The sequence below is a fragment of the Nelumbo nucifera genome, chromosome 3, assembly GCF_055504915.1.
Source record: "Nelumbo nucifera cultivar China Antique chromosome 3, China Antique-T2T, whole genome shotgun sequence".
NCBI lineage: Eukaryota > Viridiplantae > Streptophyta > Magnoliopsida > Proteales > Nelumbonaceae > Nelumbo > Nelumbo nucifera.
The window spans coordinates 16067784-16092596 of record NC_142651.1 but is presented as its reverse complement, the minus strand read 5'-3'; the positions used below and the strand labels follow the sequence as shown (position 1 = coordinate 16092596).

Sequence of the window (24813 nt, the reverse complement as noted above, 5' to 3'; positions counted from 1 at the left end):
TTTCAAGTTAAGTAATTTCTCCATTCTTCCTGGCATTTGCTCAGTTGTTCTTCTACTTAAAAAAAAAAAAAAAAAATCACAAGTAAGAGTGTTCGACAGCACATGTAGTCTTTGGCGCCAGATACAAACTTGATGGATGAGGAACTAATTAAAAAAGAAGTGGATAAACAATCCGAGAGCAGAAACTCAGAGTCGAGACCAGTCCGATCGTAGAGACCAGTCCGATCAAAACTCAGAGTCGAAGTACTTAAAAAGAAACCTACTTTTCTGAATTAACTAAACCTCAGAATTGAGTGTCGTAAAAAGGAAAAATAGAAAAGTTCAAGGATGGAAGCAAAGATCGATAACATTTAGCTCAGAGGCGAGACGTAACAATTGAAACGAATTAAAGAAAAAGAAATGCAAACACCATCCAATAGAAAGAATTCCAATCAAGCAAACGAACTCTACTGAAATATAAATAGATTATCTGAAAAATGGAGGGAAAGATCGAACCTCGTTTGCTCTACAGTAGAAGGAAGCAACCAACTCAAAATCACAATTCACGGCAACCAGTTGCTGAATTAGGACAGTTGCCTGTTTATGTAAGGTAGGTGGAAAGTACGTTAACGAAATCGAGTTCTGGCTTCTGGCCAAGGCCTATGATGAAATTACTAGAAATGCCCTTAATGGAATTACGTTCGATATTGATTTGTTCAAGAAACAGGGAGATTTTCGGCAAATCGCTTTCGTCCAAAGTCCAAACGGACAATATATAGCTAGTTCGACCAGGGATGCTTCGTTAGTCATGTCAACCGATATGGGGATGCTTCTCTTCCAAGTTCCAATTCCAAAGACCAAAGTCCCAACTAACCGTCAGTCGCTAAAGGACAACACTTGCTAATGCATACACGTGGCGGATTTAACGCTGCAATGCATAACTCGATGGAGTAAGTGATGATCCAGTGGCGCGCTTTCATTGGATATTCCTACGTTTGACTCTAAGAACTAAGAAGAATAAAAAATTAGGGATTAATAGGCTGCACTCCACCTCATAAATCTGACATACAGCTCTCTCCTATTCCCTTATAAACAGCATTCTGCTTGTAAATTTGACATCCATCTACGATTAGATTTATTTCTGTACGATTGGCAAATTTATTGGGTGGACTGAACAATAAAAACCCAAAAAAATTAAGGATCCGTTTCGTTTACAGTTAGAATTGGACTCAAATTCTTCAGCGGAATGATTTTTCCCTTAAACCGTTTGGTGCATATGGAATCGGAATGAGAATCAGAATTAATTTGAATGGACTCTAATTCTCTGATGAGGGAGAGGGAATGTCATTTTCTCAAATATAGAAATGCCATTCCACCAGAAATAGGAATGAGATTTTCATTATGTCAAACCAAATAGTTGGTCCATTCTAATTTTGATTTCGGACCCTTATCCCTACACACCAAATGGACCCTAAGGCTCATTTATTAAAATGCCCTTTCTAGTTTCAGAACTATTAAAACATCTCATATACAACCAATTTAGTTAATCTACATTTGATTAGGAACCATTTGTTTACCAACTGGTTAGGAATCATTTGTATTACCATCTAAATTGTTCATGTGATTACATAAACTGAGTAAAAAAGGTTTAAGGGTATAGGTGTAGGGCTGTTAATGGACCGGATATTGGTTCAACCTGATCCGGTCCAATATTAATCTATTATAGATGGATCAGGTCCAATCCAATCTGATAAATATTTTGAACTGGACTGGTCCAATTCAATCAACCATCCAACATATTCAAATTGGTTTTAATTCAGATAGCATCAAATCCAAACCTAGTCCATTGACATTTTGACAACACTACTCTTATCTTCTATCAATGAATATACTAGATATTGGTTTAACTCAACCTAGTCCAATATAAATTTATTAAAATGAACCAAGTCCAATCCAATAAGTACTTTGGACCATTAAGGCTGGAGTTTGGACTGGTCTAATTCCCATTCAAATTGGCTCTGATTCAGATAAGGCCTAACCCAAATCCAATTCATTGACACCCCTAGATGAGTGTATAGTTGTTTATTTCAAAGTACCCCTTACACTTCATATCAAACTTTCAGAAAGATCAATGTTTGGTTTCAGTAGAATGAAGAAGAAGAGAGAACAATGTTCCAAAAGTAGCTGTATTTTTCTTCTTTGAACAATAAAAAAAAATAAACAAATAAAATTGACCAAATGGAGTGGTTGTTTGTGTTTTACCAGAGAAAGAATGATATTTTATTTTATTTTCTTTTGATTAAATTTGTTTGAGCAAACATTAGGATCAAAATTATCATTTTCCACTTCATCTAACAAAAGGTCAATAGAGTAAAATAGTTGCAAATAAAAGGAGTTGTTTTAATAAAATGCAAACTATAGTGTAAGTTTAATAAAACCACATGGTATGGTTTTAATAGGGCTGTAAATGGATCAGATTTGGCTGCATCCGCATCCACAGTGGATTATAGAACCTTTAGACCTGCACCTACATCCAATTATCGTGTCAAGTTTAGGATCGAATATGATAATTCAGATCTCAGTCAAGTATATTAAAGTTTGCTTATTTTTCATTGGTTCATATTTGTACTTCCATGTTTAACAGGATCTACTTACTATCATGTAGATGCATTATAAATTTTGCCTAATTTAAAGTGCAGTGGGCACATCATAAATTTTGCCTAATTGGATTCTAAAACTCAACACTGAGATGATAACAGCATATGCGAAATCCAATTGTGAAACAACAAATGATGAACATGGTCCGGACTTCATGAGACTGTGCTCGTTGAATCATACAAAGTAATTAACTTTATTCATGTCCAAAATACCAATGCAGTTACTTTTGATCAAAATGTTTAGTTTTCAAATTTTATCTTCTTAATATAAATCTCTAGCACAAACCCTTCCAATCTCCTTTCTGAAATTGATTTATTTTTCAAAATTTCCCTTCATAACAATCACTCAAAGGAAAAGTTGCAACTTTAAAATTTCTAGTTTCTTGTTATTTATAAAAGGTTGCTTTGTTTTGTCCTATAGAAACCAACCTCAATAGTGATTTCATGGGTATCTTGGACATTATGATGCCTTTTGTTAGAGAACTCTAATAGAGGAGATCTTCTTGCAACTGTATCAAAAAGTTCATCACTTTATGGGAGGTAATTGAAATTACCAAACTTCAAAAGGTTTCAGCAATTTATCCTTTTTTGGTTTATTTTTTCCATCCTGACTAAATGCTTAGGGCAGCCAAATTAATAAGTCAACTGTGGTGAGATCAAATCAGCCCCAAGATTGCCCCCGACAACATCCCATAGCACATCCTCGCCATGTATTGGGAACATCTATAATACCAGAAATGATGATGTCATCATCAAGAGATGTTCTCAATACACAGCGGAGATGTGCTGTGGGACGTTGTGGGGGACTGGTTTGAACTCAACTGTGGTACGTATGAGTAGGGCATGCATAAGATGGTCCTTACCAATTATAATTTTTAATTCATAGACACCAGTAAGATGGCCACTTGTCTCCAATAAACCTTTATCTGATAAATACCCTATCAATAAATGCCAATGAAACCAAACACACGAGTGCATTAAAGTATCCCGTACAGTTTATATCAAACTTTCAGAATGAAACAATGTCTGATACCTTACACAAAGCAGCAAGTTATCTTCCCCACCCCCTTGTCCCCCCTGTAATGTAACATGATACCAAAAAAAAGGCATTAAGCCATCTCCAAGCTGGTGTTATTAATAATTCTAGGATCCAGCAACACAATCTTTCAATGCTGCAGGTTCATCAGATTATTCTAAGTTTTACATTGACGTTTCGTATGATCTTGCCACAAGTACGGGAGGACTTGTTTTTATCCAAAAAAAAGCACGGGAGGACTAACTTTCATCATCCAATGCTCCATTAACACAACCATTGCTAGGAGCCCCATGATAGGCGATTGAAAGTTATGATGCAGAAACTTGAGCCTTGATATGTGGTCTTGAAACAGCTCCAGCAGCTAAGTGTAACCTCTTGAATTCTGGTACTAATTAAGCCAAGTCTGAAGATTAATGCTCTCTTTCATACTTATCTTTTTGTATATGTAAATAGACACCTAGGAGTGTTGTGTAATGTCATCCCCAATAGATCCAGTCCAGTGCATTTCAAACCATGAGTCCCATCATAATGTGTCTGAAATTAGAGGTTCTGAAGGAATGCACCACTCTTTGATAGTGGTTTCCATGTTAATTAAGGTGTAATGTCATCCCCAATCGTACCAAAAGTGTGGTGTGAGAACATGAAAAATAAGTTGTGGAGCCACATATTGTTGGTTGTAAAACAAAGGACTACATCAAAAATCACCTATACACTGAGGTGTGTATTAGAGTTAAGATAAAACACAAAAATAACGTGAATCGAACACCATCCTAGTAGTTGTAGTGGAGACTTGGGTAGGAATGTCAATGGGTCAGGCGGTCAGGTTGATGAACACGACCAGGTAATGGGTCATTTTTGGATTAGATGAACAAAATGGCCCACATCATGTTCAGGTTGAAGAAAAACCAACACTATAGTGTAACTGAGTCATAGCAGCAGTATAGGGGCTACTCAATGAACTACTGGTGCATCTGGCACTATTTCACCAAGGCCCGTTTGGGAGGTCCTCTGTATTGATTGTGTTGCATTGATTGAACTGCTTCGGAAAAGTTATATTTGAGATAGCTTCATCGGAAAGTCAATTCTGAAAATTATCATATAAGTCTATTTTCAACTTTCTAGATTTTTATCAAATAAGCTTCACGGAGCTGACTCGTGTAACACCAGAAATTGCGGCATGAAAGTCCTCCCAGACGGGTACTAAATACCAAAACATTAAGGTGCTGGAACATAAAAGTGTGGGTGATGATTCAAATTTTCATCAATTATATATAAATGATGCTTGAAAGTTGAAACCCAAGATGATGGAACTCGCATACATATACATGAAGAAATGATAGCTTGTGCTGACCTTTTCTGGGTGTACATTGGGCATGATATGGGAGAGAATCAGAGAAATCCAAATAAAATATAAAAAATAGGAGGAATGGCAAATTATACATATACATACATATATATAGCTACCTAATTATTGGGGAAGAACATTATTCATACCGTTTGATTGCAATCTGAGTTTGACTGTGCAGATTCTAATATAGTACGTGTTTGGCATCGATGCTGTCGTTGCTTCAGAGCCACTTTCTGAGAAAACGGTGTATGGATAAGGGTCTGTTGCACCGTTTTTTTTAGAAAACTGCTCCTTTTTTTATTTGACATCAATGCTGCCACATAGGGTATTTTCTAGGGAAACAACACTGATTTTATTTTGGTACTAGTGCTATATAACCGTTTTTAGCATTGGTCTATATTATCCAACGCTTCATATGATGCCACACTGCTGGTGCCACGTACTATTGGCAGCAATGATTCCAAAAACAAGAAAATGCCAAATTAGATGTTGTCTCAAACCACGCCTTCCCGAATTCTAAGGCATGGTCATTTTCTTTGCGTTTTATGGAGCAATGGTCCCAAACAAGTTTGTGTTTCTTAGCGCACTGTTTTCTTCAATGTGGCGCTGATGTGGAGCCGTTTTCTGAGGTAACGACATCGATGCCAAACACCACCATAAAGGTTTACAATTGCAATTGCTGCTACTCAAAACTAAAAGCTTGAGGGTTTCTGCAATGATTGAATTGTGAATCTCTTTCGAGAAGTCTGAAAGTGGTTTATTGGATAATCAATTTTTTGAGTTCATGTAAGCCCATTCTTGGCTTTCTAGATTTTACCAAACATGCTTTATTCAGGGCCAGTTTGTCTTTTGGGTTTTGAGATGAGGGAAAATTGGTAAATGGAACTTTGGTTTTTATTGACCGAGATATTCATGTTCTTTTTTTTTTAGATTTATGGGAGTTTTATGGAAAATTCATTTTACCAAGGTATCACTTACCCAAATAAGTGATACCCATCTCTTAGATGGATAAGTAACTTTCGTACGTAGGAGAAAGTTGACAACACTTGGATGAGACAAAACTACCCCTTTTAATAATATTTTTTTATGGTTAGAATAGTCATTATCTTATTTACCTGGAAAATAAAATAACATGAATTAATACACTTAAGTAAATAGCTTCCCAAAAAACAAACAGGGCCTTAGGGTTTCTTTCTTTCTTTTATTTCTTAATTTGTTTTCTCATACAATGAAATAAGCCGTGAAAGCCCTCCCAATCAGTTCACATCGGTGCCCCACCAAGCGCACCACACATGTACATATAGGAGATATTACCAATGTACTGCAAACATCTCTCTTACTTGTCATTGGGAGCCATTACCATTAAATGGTTGGGATGTGTTGTGGGGCATGTTCTACTCTGTGAAACGCCCATGCAAATTCCCCAATGGGGCACTAAGGTTATATTTGGTTTGAAGGAAAAAGTAAGAAAAGGAAGGGAAAGATAAGAAAACCCATACAAAATATAAAAGTAAACACATCAGCCAATTCCAACTGTTTGCAAGATATATCAATAACTGAGCAACCTACATTTGCTATGACAACATCGTAGCCCTGCAGTGAAACAAGTAAATTAAAGCCTTTGATTTGTAAAGTGAGTTCTTAATGGGGCCATTGCAGCAGATCAAGGCCATGATAGTGTCACACAGCGCGCCTCAAAAATGTCCCACAGCACATCTCAGCATGCATGGGAAACATCTCCCGTATTTGTCATTGGGAGGAGTTCAAATCTGTGCCCCATGGTCGGGCACCCCACACAATGGAAATCCACCACCTATCCTTCTACACGAATTCCCTCCTCAGTGCATGCATAGCTAATGGGATGGCTGTTTGTTCTGAAAACTCACCCAAAACCTCAATCTTCATGTTCCCACCCTCAACTCAGAACATGTGTGAGAACCCTTGGAATCTTTGGCAATTTTTCGCCAAAACCAATCCAAAACAGTAAGGAACTAACGTCAGTGTTAGCCCCACACTTCCACGCCAGCTTACCCATTACTATCTTCGACACAGCACAACCAATAGCAGAGAGCCCATATGTCAGTCGGCACCTCGTGTTCATTGCAGGTGATGGATTCTAGCAACATGTAAAGCAGAGTACCTCTTAATCCAAACACCCCACCTTCTGTTCTCTTGCTCTCTTGTCCTGGCCCTGCCTTCTTCGCCAGCCCAAAATCAGCAACCTTAATCTTGTTGCTTCCATCCGGAGAAGAATAGAGGAGGAAACGAAGACCTCGGAGATTTGATCTCATGTAACGTCGAGCATTAAATTCCAATAACGAACCACCAGATTTTTTTGAGCAAATCAGCTAAAGTACCTCCAGAAGCGTACTTGAGGAAGATATTGTAAATTTGTTTCCCATTCTCAATGATAAGATGGGTCAGATCTCTTTCTCCACTTATAGCGAGGAAGACTTGGAAAGCACAAGGATTTCACTATCATTAATTGAGTAACCTGAACCAACAGACTATTATCACTTTTGGGTATTGCCAAATTTACGATGGCAAACATGGTTTTCAAAACCGGACCGGACCAAAAAAACCGAGAATCGATCACCTCCATTTTCCCCTAAAACCACTTTTTTCCCCAAAACCATTGATTTTGGTTAGCAAATTGCTGAACTGGCCAGTTAACCGTTCGAATGATTTTGACCATTTTTCAATTTTTTTATATTTTTTATATTTTTGTCAGAATGGGCCAAACGATCGGACCGTTCGAATGGGTAACCGAACCCATGACTGATTCGGTTTTAAAAACCATGGTGGCAAAGCTTCCCCTGCCGACGGGAACATAGAGATTGGGGTTTTGGGCGCTTTTGGAGCTAATGGGACAACTAACGGCCATTGCATTAGTTCCACATGCGTTGAATAGGAATTCGTGCGGGAAGACAGGTGGCGGGTTTCACGCACGTGAGACGTTTGTGAGGCACCGTGGGGCACAGATTAGAGATGTTTCCAATACAGGATTGGCCTTAGGGCGTTTTTGACTTTTTGGGGCGCGCTGAATGGAGCAGAAATATAAACTTGCAAAAGTAAACGAGTTCACATATATTCCCACAGAACGCGCCCCAAAAACGCCCTACATGCAATCTCAGCGTATATATATCAAATCAGCCCCCTACAACGTAGTACATCCTCGCCGTATATTACAAATATCTCTTTATAATAATATAAAAAATGATAATGTCATTATCGATAGATATTCCTAATATACGGCAGGGATTTGCTGGGATGTTTTAAAGGACAATCTTGTGGAGACTGATTTTAACTCTTAAAAATAATTTTCGATACTTATTATTGGGAGATGTTAGATACACCGCTGAAATGTGCTTGAAACGTTTTTGGGGCGCATCCTGTGGGGCAGATTTGAACTCAAAGTAAACTCAACAATTGGCGTGCTGAAAGTTCAGAAATCATATTGACGACCCATATGCAGATCTCACCGTGTATTGGGAAGATCTTCCGTATTTATCATGGGAGATCTTCCCATTATTTCCAAATACACGGGTGGGAGGTGCTGTGTGGCGCCGATCTAAACTCGAATGTTCAGCAAAGTTCAGCACCGTTACACGTGCTTTTACTTGGTACCGGCTTGCAGATTTTGTTCTAACAACTATATCTATCTCATCGACGTTCTCCCGAAGTCTTCCCGGACATGGAGGGGGAGGGCCGGGGCGAGATCTCCCGATGTTTGAAAGACTGGGAACAATTCCAACACTTACCTCCTCATTCTTCTTCTTTTCCGAACGAACCCCAGGTTCTCTCAGTCTCAGAAGCCAGAACTGAAGCTCAGGCCTATTCGGCAGGATGGGAAATGGTGGTGCTTCGACAAGCTTCATACGACGACGATTGCATCATCTTCCCTCCAAGCAAACACGAAGGGCTGCATGTCTCCATACTGAATTATCAACACCAAGAAGAAGTAAAATCCGAACCAAATCCTTCCTTATCACGGCTTGATGTTGATATAGGGGATCCACAATCTCAGCGTCAGCCGTTCGATTCTCGGCTGCGAACTGCAGAGTACATTGTGAAACGTTTAAGATTCATGTTTGAGATCTTACAGTCCAAAATTTTCCGCATTATTTTCCTCGTTCGTACTTCTTGTACTGCCAGAAGACGGAGAGCTTGGCCTTTCGCCTCCTCGATTGCAGTTGCAGCAACTCTGTTCTTGTCGCTATTGTACTGGTGGGTGCCCCATCGAAATCGAAGGCTACGGCGGGATAAGTTGGACCATCTGATTCTTCTTATAAAAAATCAGGATGAGGTGTGTGAATTTTTCCCCCAACCTGATCGCTGCTTGGCCTATTCTACTTTGAGTTTCATCGAGAAGAAAAGTTGCTAACTTAATTAGTCTAAGTGTTTGTGAAAATTCCGATAAGAATCGATAAAGAAAATTATACCTTGAATTCTCTAACTAAATAAATTCGTTTTCTTGTATGATTCGGGGAACAGATAAAGCTTGAATTCTACGCGGCTGAGGCTAGTAAAATTCAATGAAACCATGTAAACTGAACAGTTAACAGAGAAGGTTCAGCTAGAGTGGAAAGAGGCACAGACTCTGCCTATTTAGCAGGTTGGCCTTCGTGGTATACCTGCTGTTAAACAGTTTAATCCGCACTTCAACTCGGAAAATTGTTTATTGGGGAAATAAAAAGAGAGAAAATATGTCATTTTTTGTTGTAGGTGATTTTCAGTATTGGTGCAAAGGTGCTGCATGGGTAGGAAAGTGAAAGCTATTGTTTTCTCCCCTGCTTTTTATGTTAAGCAAGCAAATGACAGTGTCAATTGTCAAACGATTGTAAACTGAGATAGACTAACATGAACAGATACATGTCTTTAAACACACTAAACTATCATTTGTTTTCGTTAATGCATTGAGCTGGATGCTGGAAGTTGTCTTTGTAGCTCCTGTTTCCTCCTTAGTAATCTCCTAGTAAGATTACTCTACCAGTGCTAAAATGTGGTTTATTTCTTTGCAGAAGATTAGCCAGCTTTTGTATCAAATTGCCCAAATAAATGAAGCATTATCAGCTCATCATAAGGTTCCTCTGCACAGGATTGGATGATTGATTCTATGGTGTACTCCATCTGAATGGCATTTTAATCATTTACTCTACTAGAGTCTGTTGTTCACTTTCAAAATCAGCTTATTTTTTGACAGTTTAATGTAATTAAATATGCTTTCAATGACGTGTTCGTTCAGTAATACATAGTTATTAGCTACCTACTTAAATGGATACATAGAGTTGCAATGCACCTTAGCTCTGTGTGTTTGCTTCCATGTTTTCCAAATAAATCAGTTATTATTATCTTCTTATTACATACAGAACCAAGAACAACATCTTATACAGAGTACAGACCTTGAAATATTAAGGACGACTCTGTGTCTGGGGTGGGTCAATGGGTGTAACCAGCCCAGATGCCCCAACCATGGTATGCGTTCTGCAGAGCAGACTATCGCTTTATCCACAGGACGGAATGAGACATATAGTCAAGGTAAAATTTAGTTTATCTGGGCAACCAATCCAATCATTGCCCATCATTCTAGACTAAGAAAATCTTCAAGTTGAAAGTTGGATTACCCGATTGAATGTGTATAATGTTAACACACACACACGGATTCGACCGTCAAATTTGTTGGTTATGGATCAATAATGGATGCTAAAAGCAGGAGCTAAATCCTGGAGTATACGGACCCCGAATTTGACCAAGAAACCACTAGCACGGTAGTGTTTTGTAGAAAGGACTTTTGGTGTTAATACATATGACAAAGCATTAGTAGACGCGAATGATGGATTCCACCTAAGAGATTATCTGTGGCATCACCCCGTCACTCCAATGGTGTCATTTGTATATCATTTCAATTTTGTAATTCCTCACCGGCACTAACAATCACATAGGGGTGGCAATTTCTGATACAAACTTGTAAGCACTCTAGTCTACACACACCCATCATCTTATTGTACCCTTATTGTTTATATATTTCCTTAAAAGTACTTTTGAAGTTTAATTCTTTCGATGTACTTTTTAAGTTTTCTGAAATTGATTAATTCTTCCCTTAGGTGTTTTGTTTGCAATCCGTTTTACAAAATAACAGTTCTCAGGCAACCATGACCAGAGCTTACTTGGTTCACAATAGATGATATGATAATTAATTATAAGTTTTCTCTAGGTCAGGATTTCTCCTTGTGTAAGTTAAACAACTTATCAAATATTTCTGTGCCATCTAAATAGAATTAAATAATTGGATTAAGAGGTACTCCGTTTTACATGTCGCTGGAATCCATTGCCAGCAATGAACACAAGGCACCAGCTGGCATATGAGCTATGGGTTGTACTGTGACGGAGATGTTAATGCATAAGTCGGCATGGAAGTGTGGGTCTAACACCGAAATTAGCGCCCTACTGTTTTAGATTGGTGTCAATGAAGAACTGCCGGAGATTTCAGGGGGATTGTCCGCAAAAGGGAAGGATTTCTATAAATGTCTTGTGAGAGATCCAGAAAAGAGAGGACAGTGCAGATGCTATTGGCTCATCCGTATGATCCATTTGCCGAGAATCCATCTGTTGTACCATGTGAGTCCAACAATCCATCTCCATCTCCAAGAATCCCCAAATTCTTGTCACCTGATATTATATCAAAATGGATAAGAAGAGGCGATATTTGGTTCTGCATTTTATACAGGAACTTTCTGTATCCTCCATTTCCAATGAACCAGATTTCTTAAGTTATTTTACTGAGGGAAGAAAATCAGAGCTTCCAAGCAAGATTTCATAACTAGTTTTCAATGAAATTTGTTAGTGAATCCAAAAATGTTCTAAAACAAATGTAAGAAGGCATTGAAGTTAAAGTTCCTTCAAATTAAATCTTACTTCTTCTATGCTTGTACTATTATCAGTGTAAAATTGCAATAACCCCATTATTTGAGCAGGAGCCTCATTTCCCTTGCGTTCTCTGCTACCTCATTTCCATTTTAGTTCACACCTATTTTCTGATCAAGTTATTTGTATTGAGGAATCAAGTTGTTGAAAATTTCAATCTGTTTGGTTTTATTTTGAAATTTTGAAGAATAATAGAGGCAAATTTGATATTCCATTATTTCCATCAAGATTTAACCATGATGTCAATTGTCAAAAAACTTAAGGGGTACTTCAAGGAATTTTGTAAGAGTAGGGTTAGTCCATTTCCTAAAACTTAGGGGTAGTTTAAGAGATCTTCCCTTTTATTATTTTATCTCAAACTCGGCCCGAAAAACTAGGGTTGGATAAGATTGAAGTTTGGGTTACAATTAGGATTGAAGAGTATGAACCCAACTAAACTTAAGGTTAGGTTAGGGTTGATGCTTTTACCTACCCAAGCCCAACTTAACTTCATATTTGAACGTATAAATATTGTATAAATGCATTTATGTATGTAAATATTTATGTACACGTGTGTATTAACTGTTCATGCATGTATGCATATGCAACTATGCATCCTTAAATGTAATATATCTATGTATTTATGTATTTATATATTTATACTATTATAAAGCCTATACTTGGCTCGGCTTTTATGCATATATAATATCAACTTATATCTTTACCATTTTTTGTACACATGCCTTTACATTAATATACTACATATGCGTTTATTTATTTTATGGCATTTTTTTCTAAAACATGTTGATTACATTCTTATATGCATAATAATATTGAATTAACATGAACCCTTTAGAGTTTAAGAAATAAGTACATTTGACAAAAAGTAGTGAAGCCAGGCCAACCTAAGACCAACCCAACCTGAACTTTTAGGGATAGGGTTGGGGGCTCAACAGCTCAGGTTGGGTTAGGGTCGACTTCAACCTAGCCTAGCTCAGCATGACTTGCACCTCTAGCTCCCATCTCCCAAACCCATAAGGTCATAACCCCATGGAGGCAGTGAGGAAGTATTCAATCCCAAGTCTCTACTACGACAAGTCAGGTTGCTCGACATTTTTTTAGAAGGGATTGTCAGCTTTTGTACACTTAGGGGGCGTTCTCTTTTTGGATTTAGAGAGGGGGGAAGTTGGTCAATGAGATTTTGGTTTCCATTAACCAAGAATTCCATGTTCTTTTTTCAGCTTTATGTGGGGACTAGGAAAAGTTTACTTTTCTGAGTATCACTTACCCAAGAAAGTGATACCCATCTCCTAGGTGAGTAAATAACTTTACCACATAAGGGGAAAGTTGTCAACACTTGAATGGGACAAAAATGTTCATTTTAATAATAGATTTCTATGGCTAAAATGGTCATTACCTTATTTACCTGAGAAATAAAAGAGCATGGGTAAGTAACTTATCGAAAAGCGAATGGGGCCTTATTACTAATATTCATGTTTTAGAAAAGATATGTCTTTTAGTCAGTTTAGGTGCAATCAAGATATTATAAAATTTTAATCTTTACCATTTTAAGCTATAGTGCAAAAAAATTAAAGAGATATTATCTAAAACTCACCATAAACTTTGCACATTTCTCTTAACCATGACTTTCAAAACCTTCACACGGTCCCTGTCATTGAGTACCTTCTATTAGATTTTCATTAAATCACTACCTAATTTTCATTTGGACCTAGTGTGGATCCAGGCCCACATTAAGGGTAATTTTGTAAAAAAAATATTTAATAAGGATGACTAACCATTCAAGTATAGTTTGGTCATATAAAATATTTTTTTGATTCCGTAATATAAAATATTTAAAATTCATTTTAGATAATATCCCAAAATGAATTTTAAATAATATCCCAAATTAGAACGGGAAAAGAGAATTTTACTTCATATGTAATTCGAATGGAACTTTAATATTTACTTTGACTTCTTTGGCAAGGGTATGTTTAATTTTCCAAGTATGCTGTGTGCAAGGTCAACCACCACCTAGACCATAGAGCTAGCATTCGTCATTTACTGAATCAATTTCGTCAGGGTGTTGAATTTGGCATGATGTTATTTTTTTTGGATTTTGAGAGAGAAAAATTGGTCATTGAGATTTTGATTCTCATTTTTATGTTCTTTTTTAAGATTTATGTGGAGAACAGAAAAATTTATTTTACTTGGTATCACTTACCTCCTAAAGTGGGTAAATAACTTTTTCTCATCTGACGGAAAAATTGCGAACACTTGAATGAGACAAAAATACCATTTTTAATAATAGATTTTTATGGTTAAAATTATACCTTATTTACATGAGAAATAAAAGAACATGAATAAATACACTTATCGGAATAAATATTTTCCAGAAAAAACTTACCCAAATAACTATATTTACCTGGATAAATAACTTACAAAAAAAACGAACAAAGCCTAAATGTCAGAGTATTACTGCAGAAAAGCTTTATCAAGACATCAAGATCATTCGCCTCCAGAGTCCAGACTCCGGAGTAGGCAGTCCAATTGGAGTTTCCATCAAATTATTGGGCACCTTCCCTTCAGCCCTTGAATGCGAAAACAAAGTCGTCGAACTATTCTGAGGGATGGAGTAAAACAATGACAAGGCAACCGTTTGATTGAGATATACAACATCAGGTGAATATTGCTCTTTACTGGACGATAACGTGCTAGTGTTTGATTGGACATCTCAGACGGTGGTCACTGGGGAGCCTGGGGGAACCAAAGTTCTATCAAGTTGATATGTCATATTCAATAGTTTCGTTCATTGGCGATTCCCATGCTCTTCGGTTTTCCGATCATATGGGTACTGGCGACTGGCGTATCGCCACCAAACGTAGAGCTCAGAGAACTCCAAGGTTCAAGCCTCAGAAGGGAGAACAAAGTATTCGTGATCATAGCATATCTGTCAGATCACTAGTCCTTTTAACTCTACAACTGTTTCTGCAGATTATCTGATAATCTGGATGAACAATGCATGAGATCTTGATCTAGTATCTGATTATCTGCAAAAAAATGAAGATTTACCATTTGAAAAAAAAATAAATAAAGAAAAAATTCCTGATTTGTTCTTACAAACAGTTGGAAAAATAATTCATTTGCTTTTGTTCAATCCAACTAATTAAATTCGTCAGAAAGAGCAACACCTTATCATGGCGCCTCTCCTTTTGTCAAGGCAGTGCCTTGTTCAATTCTTCCATCGCGGGCCTCACCAAAAAGCTTCATTTCTTCTAACTTTATCCACAAAATGTTCCGACTTGAGTTGAGGTTGCCTTCAGAATCTTGGCATAAGTTGGCAACAGTCACCAGTGAGGCATTATGCTACAATCAGATGGTAATTTTGATAATGTTGGGTCTGATGGCAAGATCCAGCAGAAATGGTGAAATTGGTTTTCCTACTCTTCACCCAATAGTTTTTTTTTTCCTTTTTCATTTTTTTTTATAATAATTCATAGCAAAATGGAATTAGAATGCCTAAACTTAAATTTTCAATAGCCAAATTATTTTGTTGAAACATCATCCAGGGAATAGGTTCTACTACAGATGAGTAGTTGTGCATTAGAAAAACCAAATACAGGCATTGGGTCTTCCATTTTAAGAACTCATGAAGCTTGATCTCCAATAATCAACAAGTTACTTCTGATTCTTGCCATATATAATCAAGACCTTAATTAGCTCCAGTTCATGTCAGGCATTAAAGAGATATTGTTCCTACTATACTACAGCATTATATTAATGACATTTGCTCACTCTTCATATTCTGAGACAAGATATGGACTGTGGAAGAGATGATGTTCAACTTTATTTGCAAGCAAGCCCATGCTCCTGCCCCTCCAGCTCTTTTCTAAATTATTATTATTATTATTTCAGATGTAGTATTTATTTGAGAAGAATGGAGTAGCATTCATTATTCAAGATATTGATATACATAACATTACCCATCCTGATATGTGATTGTAATGAAGAAAAGTAAGAAACTAATGATCCTTGACATGGATGAGGTATGTAAAAGCAAGAGTTTGTTCTCTTCTATATGAATATACAGTATGTCCCTTTGCACTGGAAAGAAGAATGCAAAACTGTATTTACCAAAAAAAAAAACAGAATGCAAGACCGAGGTCATCAATGTTGAAACCGTTCAAAAAGTAAAGACAAACAGAGGGATGAATCAGGGACATGTTTGTAGCATGAAGCTGAAAATATACCATTCCTATTTATTATGCTTTTTGTTCACTGCAAAATGTTGAATGCTTTCTAGTTACTCTAGTGTCATATATTCTGGTTCTAAAAAGTTAGTTCCACTGAACTGGAGTGAGAAATAAATCTGCTGGAGGGAGGGAAATTCAACATACAGGAATAAATAATAACCAACATCCAGGGGGAGGGGAAGAGAAACAACCAATGTATCAGCATATACCCAGAACCAGTTTGGGTAAGAACCAGAATTGCGTTTCTTCTTGGATGATCCAAACACAATGGGCAGAAAAATAAAAGAATCTACTTTTGTTTTTCTCAAAAGCAGTATCACAACAAACAAAAACTCACTAATTGTGAAACGTTTTCAAGTTGAAACCAGCATTTAACTAAGAAATACATTACATTTAGATTATGAAACATAGAGGAATTAATGCCACTTACTGACTCTTTGAATCAGTTCCTCCACGAACTGGGCGCCGGATATCGAACTGGTCTACAAATTCCAAAGGAGTAGCCGTTTCGTTCCTGATTCTTTTGATCTTGGGACTCAACAGGCCCCTGTGCCTAAACCCATATAGCTTAAGAACCTGGTTATCTGCAAAATTAAACGCTCTCTCCATGCTTTTCAGGCACCTCTCGACAGGATAATCCCCATAGCTCCCGCAAGGCTTGCAACCCACAAAATGGGTCACAAATGGCCATCTCTCATCCCCCAATCCAGGATGGTACTTCTCTATCATCTCCTCATACCGGTCCACCAGACCAGCCCAGTATCCATGTAGGTAGTAAGAATTCTCAATGAACACCTTATTCATCCACTCTTCCTTCTTTGACATCAACAAGTAGATCAATGCCGATTGGTCATCAGCCTCAAACGCCGGCCGCCCCTTCAAATTAGCAGTCAAGATCTTTCCGGCTTCGTCTCTAATTGGACCCTTCGGACCCATGGGAGCCCAAGCATCAAGCAAATCCAAAGACCACTGGCAATTCCTAAACAAGAAGCTCCCAGTGTTCAAAGCGATCCAGGATTTTTGCTCAAACAGCAAATCTGGGTACCCGTGAATAACCAAGTTGTAACCATTATACTTGGAAAGCGGGATTTCAAACACCATATCAGTGAACAGTGCATCGCTATCCATCCACCAGATCCATTCCACCTCCGGATGCGACAGCATAAGCCGCCTGATCAACGGCAGCTTCGCCCAGTACCCAGCGAGCTCCTTGTCAAGATGTGCCAAATTGTAAACGATCTCGATACCGTGAATTCGACAGTAATCTATCTTGTTCTTGATAGCCTTGAGAAGGTAGTGATCCCCAATTGGATTGTCGCACGGGTTCGGAGGAGACCCTGTAACGAGCAGGATTCGAGCTTTTCCACTTATGTAGTTGGGAAATTCAGGGTTGTTGTTGAGCCAGGCCTTCCGCTCCTCGTTCCAATTTGAGATCTTGGGGCCAAGGGTGTAGGTGATGTTAGGATTTATCTCGGTCTCGGCAGGATCGTCTGGATCGGAAGGGTCACCATCAGAACGGATCTCAGCGAGGATGCGGTTGGTTTCTTCAATGAGGTTCTGGTTTTCGGCTTCGGCGTCAGAGCCGCCGAGGTTGCCGACGCCGATGGTGCCGCGGAGGACGAGGATGGTGACGAGGCCACAGAGGACTGTGATCTTGAGGTTGTTGAAGGTCTTCTGGATCTGACGGCCGCGAGGGATGCCGGATGGAGGACGACCTCCGGAGAGTCTGTTTGTAGTGGGAAGAGCACCGCCACCTGCTCCGCTTCTCTTGAAAGCCATAAAACCATCTTGACCCATTTTCCTATCTTGCTTCTTGTACGTGTCTACAAAGAATGAGTATAAAAGAAACCCTATGCGACACAGTGATGGTTCTTCATACTGTTGTTCTCGATGAAGGACAGACAAGTAGAGATTGTGGAGTTGTGCCGAGAGAACGATGGGAGGAGAAAAGAAACTCGCTCCACATCACATTGACTGCGCATTCTTCCCATATAATTTATTTAATTTGATGATTTATAAATTTTCATAAATCTGATGTTATTGTAATGTGTCACACTGCCAGTTGCCACTGTCTTAATTATAAAGTTTAAAATTGTATTTTGATTAATAATTTCTTCCAATCCGCGGTTTCTGGATTCTTGCTCGCTTGCTGATCCAAGCATTTTCCCCTCTTTCTTCTTCTCGTAAGAAACATTAACGCGTAAGATTAGAGATCCGTGATTTAAATTACCCCTGGGTTTTGCGTAATTGACTTACGGTGCCCTTATTGATTGCAAAATTACTTAAATTAAAATAACCCAAGTTTTTCAACAAATAGGACAAAATCCTCGCATTCTTTAATTGCAGGGAAAATTCCCGCTTTCGGATTAGTGGTGGTTCTCAAATTTTAAAATGCTTCAGTACTCTAACTTTTAAAATTTTCTGTTAAGTGATATTTAAAAAAATACAAACGCATTTGTATATTTTCAAATGTTTGGTTAATGTCATGTATTGAATTAGCATATTTTGAAAGTTTAGATATTGCATTGTCCTGTTTTAAAGTTCAGGGACTAATGTGTTATTAGATCCAAAATACAAGGTATTAATCATGACTAATCAGGAATTTTCTTAATTATAAGTTACTGTCATATGTAACACTAGTAGGGGGACCCTTGCAACGAAGGGACTTTATTTAGTGAAAGTTAAATAATAAAAATACATACGAGTAGAGAATTGTTTTATATTTTATTTTTTAAATAATTAATAATTATTTAAGTTTTATATATTATTTTTAATATTTCTGTATATAATAATAATAATTAATTTTAGCTAGGGTTATTCATCAAATCAATGAAACCGATCAAATCAATCAACTTGATCCAATTCGACACAAGTTGATAGGTTTTCTATTATGGTTGGCTTTGGTTTAGCAACTTCCAACCTAACTTTGGTTTGGCCATTTGTAAACCGACAAAAATCAAATTGACCCAATATATATATATATATATATATATATATATATATATATATATTAATATAGGAAAGTGGGAAATTTCTCATATTTCTTACTCTAAAATATTTTATAGTGTAAATTTAATTTTTTAAAAATGTCACTATAAATTTTCAAATTTAAACTTTTAAGTTTAATCTTTTGAATTGACTGATCAAACCAAAAACTGACACAAATCCATAAATCTTGAGTTAGTCAGTTTCCACTAATGGTTAGTTGTTTTTGGCTAACCAACTCCTAACCCAACCAAGTCAATTTAGTTAGCCAAACAACCTACACCTCAACCAAATTGACTCATGAACACTCTTAATTTCAAATAAATTAAATAACAGTTGTTTAAAAATTTATAGCAAAAGTACACAATTATCAAAAATAAATTTATAATGAAAATAGAAAAGATAACTAAAAAATAATTATAAAAATACAATAAATACTGAAAATATATTAAATTAGTCAATAAATTGTGTAATCTCTAATAAATATTAATCAATAAATTATAACAAAAATACATAAGTACTAAAAATAAATTTATAACAAAAATACAATAAATCAAATAAGTATAATAAATTAAATTTAAAAGTTAAATTACAATAATTTAATCTCCAATAATTATTGAAAAATTTATGGTAAATAACAAAATAAAAATAGATTTATACATAATTATTGAAAATATATTTAACATAAAAAATAAAAGAACTAATTAATAAAAATACATTAAATATTAATTTTAGTATAAATTCAAATAAAGATTTTAAAATTATAATTAATAAATATTATTTTTCTTAAAGTTATTTTCTAGAAGTATTAATTGATATAAGTGAATTTATTATTATTATTATTATGTTAATAATTGCAATTATTATTCTATTTTTTAATATCTATTAAATATATTTTTTTGAAAGTTATTACATATTTTTGTTATTTGGGAGCTTCAATACCTCTAAATTATTTAATCTATTTTTTATTATTTCAATAATACTTACAATTGCTTATATTATTTATATTTTATATTCTTGTTATCAAACTGTATTAAACCTATTATAATTATTTTTGTGCTTTTGATAAATTTTTTAAAGTTATTACATATTTTTGTTATTTAATCTGTTTTTTGTTTTTAAAATATTATTTAGTTATTAATTATTTTAAAATTAGTTATTTACAATATTATTTAGTTATTTAAATAATATCATTATTTAATTTTTTAAAATATTAATTATTTATTGAATTTAATAATCTATAAAATTATTATTTATACTTTTATTACATAATTTTGTTATTATTTTTGTAAATATAAAATTATTATTAATTTGAATATTATGAAATCTATTACATAATTTCATTATTTTAACTATTTAAAATTTAGATGTGTTAAATATTTCATTATTTAAAATATTTGGTTATTTAAATATTTAAATATTTAAATATTTAAATATTTAAATATTATAAAAAATATATTATAGACACACACACACACACATATATATATATTAGGAATATATTTAAAAGGGTATATCTAAAGGGGATAAACATAAAGGAAAGAGGGCTTTGTTTTTAGGTGGAGGGGGTAAAAGGAGTCTCATTATAGAAAAACAACACAACAACAACAACAGAATAGAGGAAAAAAGATAACCACAAAGACAAAACTGTTTTGGTTATGGTTGAGTTGGCCCTACATGCCACGTGGTGGCCTCCATTGCCGTCTTATCTCCTCAGTCATGTCGACACCGCGTAGGACGGATTAGCATGACCAAGAAGAGGAGCCCCACATGGATAAGGAGGACAACTCCGCCAGGGATTAGGACTTATCCCGAAAGCCTCATCTGAATTGGACAGATCTTCGGCTATAAATAGGTAACCTTCCCTTAAGGTAAGGGACATTTGGCTCTTCAGTCTCCATACTATTACTTTGTTTTTGCTAAGATCGACAACTGCTTGGCCCGACCACCCATCTCTTCCATTATTGACTTGAGAGTTGAAGTGCCTACCCAGGGAACAACTCCTCGGGCCTTTGATCCTCTTACTTGATTTCATATATTGATCTTGGTGCGCGGCTTCGTCCTTTCACCTCAGCCTCACCAGTTGGCAGGACTATTTGACTATAATATTGATTCGAAACACCTTGAATCAAACAACATAAAAAAAAAAAAAAAACTCATACACCTACAGACTCACTAAAGCTACCCAGGGAAGCATTAACCATAGAATAGTCGTTTAACAAAAAGCTAGCCAACCACCTTGGAAGAGTATCACTCCAACCAAGGTTTTTAAAACCGACCCGGACAACGAACTAGTTAGGGGTCCGGTTCCTAGGTCAAACGGTCTGACCATTTGAATCAAACGATCAGCCTGTTCTAACAAAAAATATAAAAAATAAAAAATAAATAAAAAACGATCAAAAACATTGAACGGTTCGAATGGTTCAAACGGTTCAATTACCTGGGTCAACGGCTTGCTGACCAAATTAATGTTTTTTGGCAAAAATCTGGTTTTGGGGAAAAACGAAACCGATCACCTGACCGATTCCCAATTTTTCCAATTCGACCGCCAGGTCCGGTCCGGTTTTGAAAACCATGACTCCAACTAAAACCTGAATTCAAACCCATGTTGGCTACTGAGAGAGCAACTTAGCATAATCAACAAAACAACCATTTGAATCAACTTAAAGAAAACCTGGATTAGGTCGTATTCAGAAAGATTTTTTTTTCCACTTTTTTCCTTGCTACGCTTGGTTGGAGTACGAATACAAATTTGTAGAGTGCAAAACAAAAATGTTTGGTCCATTTTACACACCCACTTTGCACTCAGCTCATTTGTTTTGAAAGATGCAAATAAGAATACAATTTTTGTGAATGTTTGGCATTTCCATCAATACAAATACAACTGTTTCTTACTACCAAATGGTATTCCAGCTACTCCCACCATTAAACAAATATAAAAAATAACAAGCTACCCGGGCATACAACGAGCATCTTGATAAAAAATAACAACATAAAAACAACCAGCTACTCCCACCATCAATGCAAATACAACGGTCTCTTCTACCAAGTAAGCCAATTCCTCGTCCCTGATTCTTTCAGCCACCCAATTACTAATTTTGTGTCACCCTCAATTTGAAGTGTACAGGGATATTCATGATGATATAATGGCCATCTTTTCAGGAACTTGACCAAGGATCAACAAGAACTGAATTGGTTTTTTTTTTTTTTTCCGATCAATAACAGAATTTCATTAGAAATATTAAGAATTAAAAGATAGGGAGAGGCAACTATCTTAACTATCCGCAAACAACAACACTGTTACAGCTGAGCGGCCTGAGCCCAAAACAGAATTTCCTGCTAGGATTGAGGTTGAGAGAAACTTGTTTGGAAGGGGGGATTCAAACCCCATTACAAGGGCAATACTAACAATGTCATTCGTCACACATCTCCGTAGCGTGACACTCAATGTATTATAGACTTCTAAGAAATGCATATAGAAACTACACTATATTTCCTCCAACAAAGTAGATGACTAAAACTGAAAGTTATTGACCAATTGGCATGTTTGAAAATATATCATACAGCTTTTACATGGTTCAAGTAAGACTACCCACCAAAAAATAACGGACTTGACTCTAAATATGAAGATAACAAATGCTCCATACATGATAAATATCAGTCAAACTGATGTACCATAATATACAAATTGATAATAATCACACTGAATATATATATATATATATATATATATATATATATATTGAAAGAGACCTAGAAAGTGCCTCACCTGAAGAACAATGGGCAACTGCTCTGGTGGTTTTTTGTGTTCAGACCCATGGTCAAGCCATTTCCAATTAGAAGAACAATCAAGTTCTTCTAATTGGAAATGGAAAATGAAAAGCACAACATATAACTATAAACTATTGTTCTACAAAGTATGCAATTCTAATAATAAAAAATTTAAACCACAGAGACACCTGGAACTCTGCATTGGGTTCATCAACCAACATATGAAGCTGAGAAAGGCAAATTTCAGCAGCCATGTCCCATGCATCTCTGTACCAAACATGACAAAATTAGATGGAAAATTTTTAATAGAAATAGTATCATTAAGATGCATATGGAGATAAATACCACATGTGATGCTGATGAGTTGGAGGCAACATCGGATATGAAATTGGTGAACAATTTGCAGATCACATTATACGCTCAGCAAGTAAAAAATTTCGGAACAGACTTGCAACCAGCAGGTCTTGCCTGAACAACCTCTGGAAAAGTTCTGCACGAAGCCAAGTTCAGTGTTGACTAGGATAAACCACGGAGAAGGAAGAAAAAAAGGAAAATCAGATTTAAAGAAAGCATAAATACAAAGCAAACTTTTTCAACAGTTCATCACCATGAGGAAGGACATTCCAAGCAATTGTGTCAGCCACTGCAGTAAAAATCCAGTTGAGCTCCCCTAGAAGTGTTTTTCGATCATTTTGGCGGCCAGGAATTGTGTCAATGAGCTCGCAGTTGCTCACAGTTTCTATGAAGTTTCTCCGCTATATACTCAGTTTCTACGCGGTTGCTCGCAGTTGAGAGTCGCTCGCCGTTCTCCTCTATCTATCTTTTTTTTTCGAGGGTTTTGGAAAACTCAAAACCTATTTACTTCGACCGACCGACGATAGGAGCAATTTTGTCTTTCCTTTTTAGAGAACAATATTTTCTCGTATTTTCTGTACAAACCTAAAAAAAATGTACAAATTTGCATCGAAAGTCGATATATTTTTAAAACTTAATCAAATGAATGCAAATCTGAACCGAAATGTAAATTTGCACTCCAACTAAACGCAGCCCAAAAACAAACAGTTTCCCAATTTCACGTAAGATGTCTCCACCATTGTTTTCAAAACTGAATTAGAAAACTGGGAATCAGTGAGGTGATTAGTTCTGTTTTACCTCAGAATCGTTATTTTTTCCAAAATTATTGATTTGGTCAATAAACCATTGATCTGAACAGTCGAATCATTCACACCGTTGAATGGTTTGGTTGGTTTTATTTTTAAATTTTTTTTTATTTTTTTATCAGAATAAGTTATCTATTTGATTTAAACGATCGGACCATTCAACCTAAAACCGAACCCTGACCGATTCTTTGTCCAGATCTCCACTGTTAACTTGTGTACGAAGGAAACCATAGCATAAGGATTAGTTTCAAATACGAGTGAGTGCACTTCTGTCCTTCCATATTTCCCATAAAAAAAATATCAATTTAGGCTAGTAAATTCAGGTTCCATTTGCCAAGGTCTTAATGATTTGACGGAGCCAGTTCCCAATGTCTAACATTATAGAATTATCTAAAGGTTTAATCCCATAGCCAACCCCAAACCAGATCTAGCCTTGGAACAAAGGAGGAGATACTGATTCCTCTTTTAAATTACATCTCGAGCATATAGCTGAGTCATTTATATTTCTTTTAAACATTTAAAAAAAAATCTGGAATGCCAATCGTGACGGAATAAGATAAAGTTTTGGATTTTTGGTTCAACAAGTATTTTCCACAAAGTACTACAATGATATTTCTCCCCAATAGGACTAGCCCTTCTATTCTCATCAATATTCGCATTCTGAATTGCCGTACAGTAAGCATATCTTACTGTAAACTTCCCATTTGGATTGTGGACCCAGTCC

General features: G+C 36.2%; 3 protein-coding genes, 1 long non-coding RNA gene and 1 pseudogene across 8 annotated transcripts in view; 1 reads left to right on the top strand and 4 right to left on the bottom strand.

The window, feature by feature from the left end:
* LOC104598288 (hyperosmolality-gated Ca2+ permeable channel 2.3-like) overlaps positions 1-708 on the bottom strand; it is a 93462-nt gene extending 92754 nt beyond the window's left edge. The window contains exon 1 of one of the 3 annotated variants that reach the window (XR_016084056.1): positions 496-708. The gene's annotated coding sequence lies outside the window, so the exon portion shown is untranslated. The remainder of the gene's footprint in view (positions 1-495) is intronic. The other 2 variants (XR_016084057.1, XM_010260280.3) reach the window with 2 other exon arrangements.
* A 6227-nt stretch (positions 709-6935) lies between these two features.
* LOC148800978 (mitogen-activated protein kinase kinase kinase 20-like) lies at positions 6936-7571 on the bottom strand (annotated as a pseudogene).
* An 877-nt stretch (positions 7572-8448) lies between these two features.
* Positions 8449-10299, top strand: LOC104598279 (uncharacterized). Its single transcript, XM_010260260.3, has 2 exons — positions 8449-9326; positions 10042-10299. Exons 1-2 carry the CDS (start codon positions 8715-8717, stop codon positions 10126-10128), a joined length of 699 nt encoding a protein of 232 aa, XP_010258562.1. The 5' UTR covers positions 8449-8714; the 3' UTR covers positions 10129-10299.
* Positions 10300-14204: 3905 nt separating this feature from the next.
* On the bottom strand, positions 14205-18167 carry LOC104598272 (putative xyloglucan 6-xylosyltransferase 5). Of its 3 annotated transcripts, none has more exons than XM_088900244.1 (3): positions 16604-18167; positions 15112-15320; positions 14205-14970 (listed from the first exon to the last, which is right to left on the bottom strand). In XM_088900244.1, the coding sequence occupies exons 1-2, from the start codon at positions 17968-17970 to the stop codon at positions 15293-15295; spliced, it is 1395 nt and encodes a 464-aa protein (XP_088756370.1). In that variant the 5' UTR covers positions 17971-18167; the 3' UTR covers positions 14205-14970; positions 15112-15292. The 3 variants fall into 3 exon arrangements, with proteins under 3 accessions (XP_088756370.1, XP_088756371.1, XP_088756372.1); XM_088900245.1 differs by having other exon boundaries at positions 15112-15286; XM_088900246.1 differs by having other exon boundaries at positions 15112-15246.
* A 3454-nt stretch (positions 18168-21621) lies between these two features.
* On the bottom strand, positions 21622-23711 carry LOC148800977 (uncharacterized). Its single transcript, XR_016083437.1, has 3 exons — positions 23537-23711; positions 23275-23419; positions 21622-23196 (listed from the first exon to the last, which is right to left on the bottom strand). It is a non-coding gene; the product is annotated as an uncharacterized LOC148800977 (long non-coding RNA).
* Between the last annotated feature and the right edge of the window lie 1102 nt (positions 23712-24813).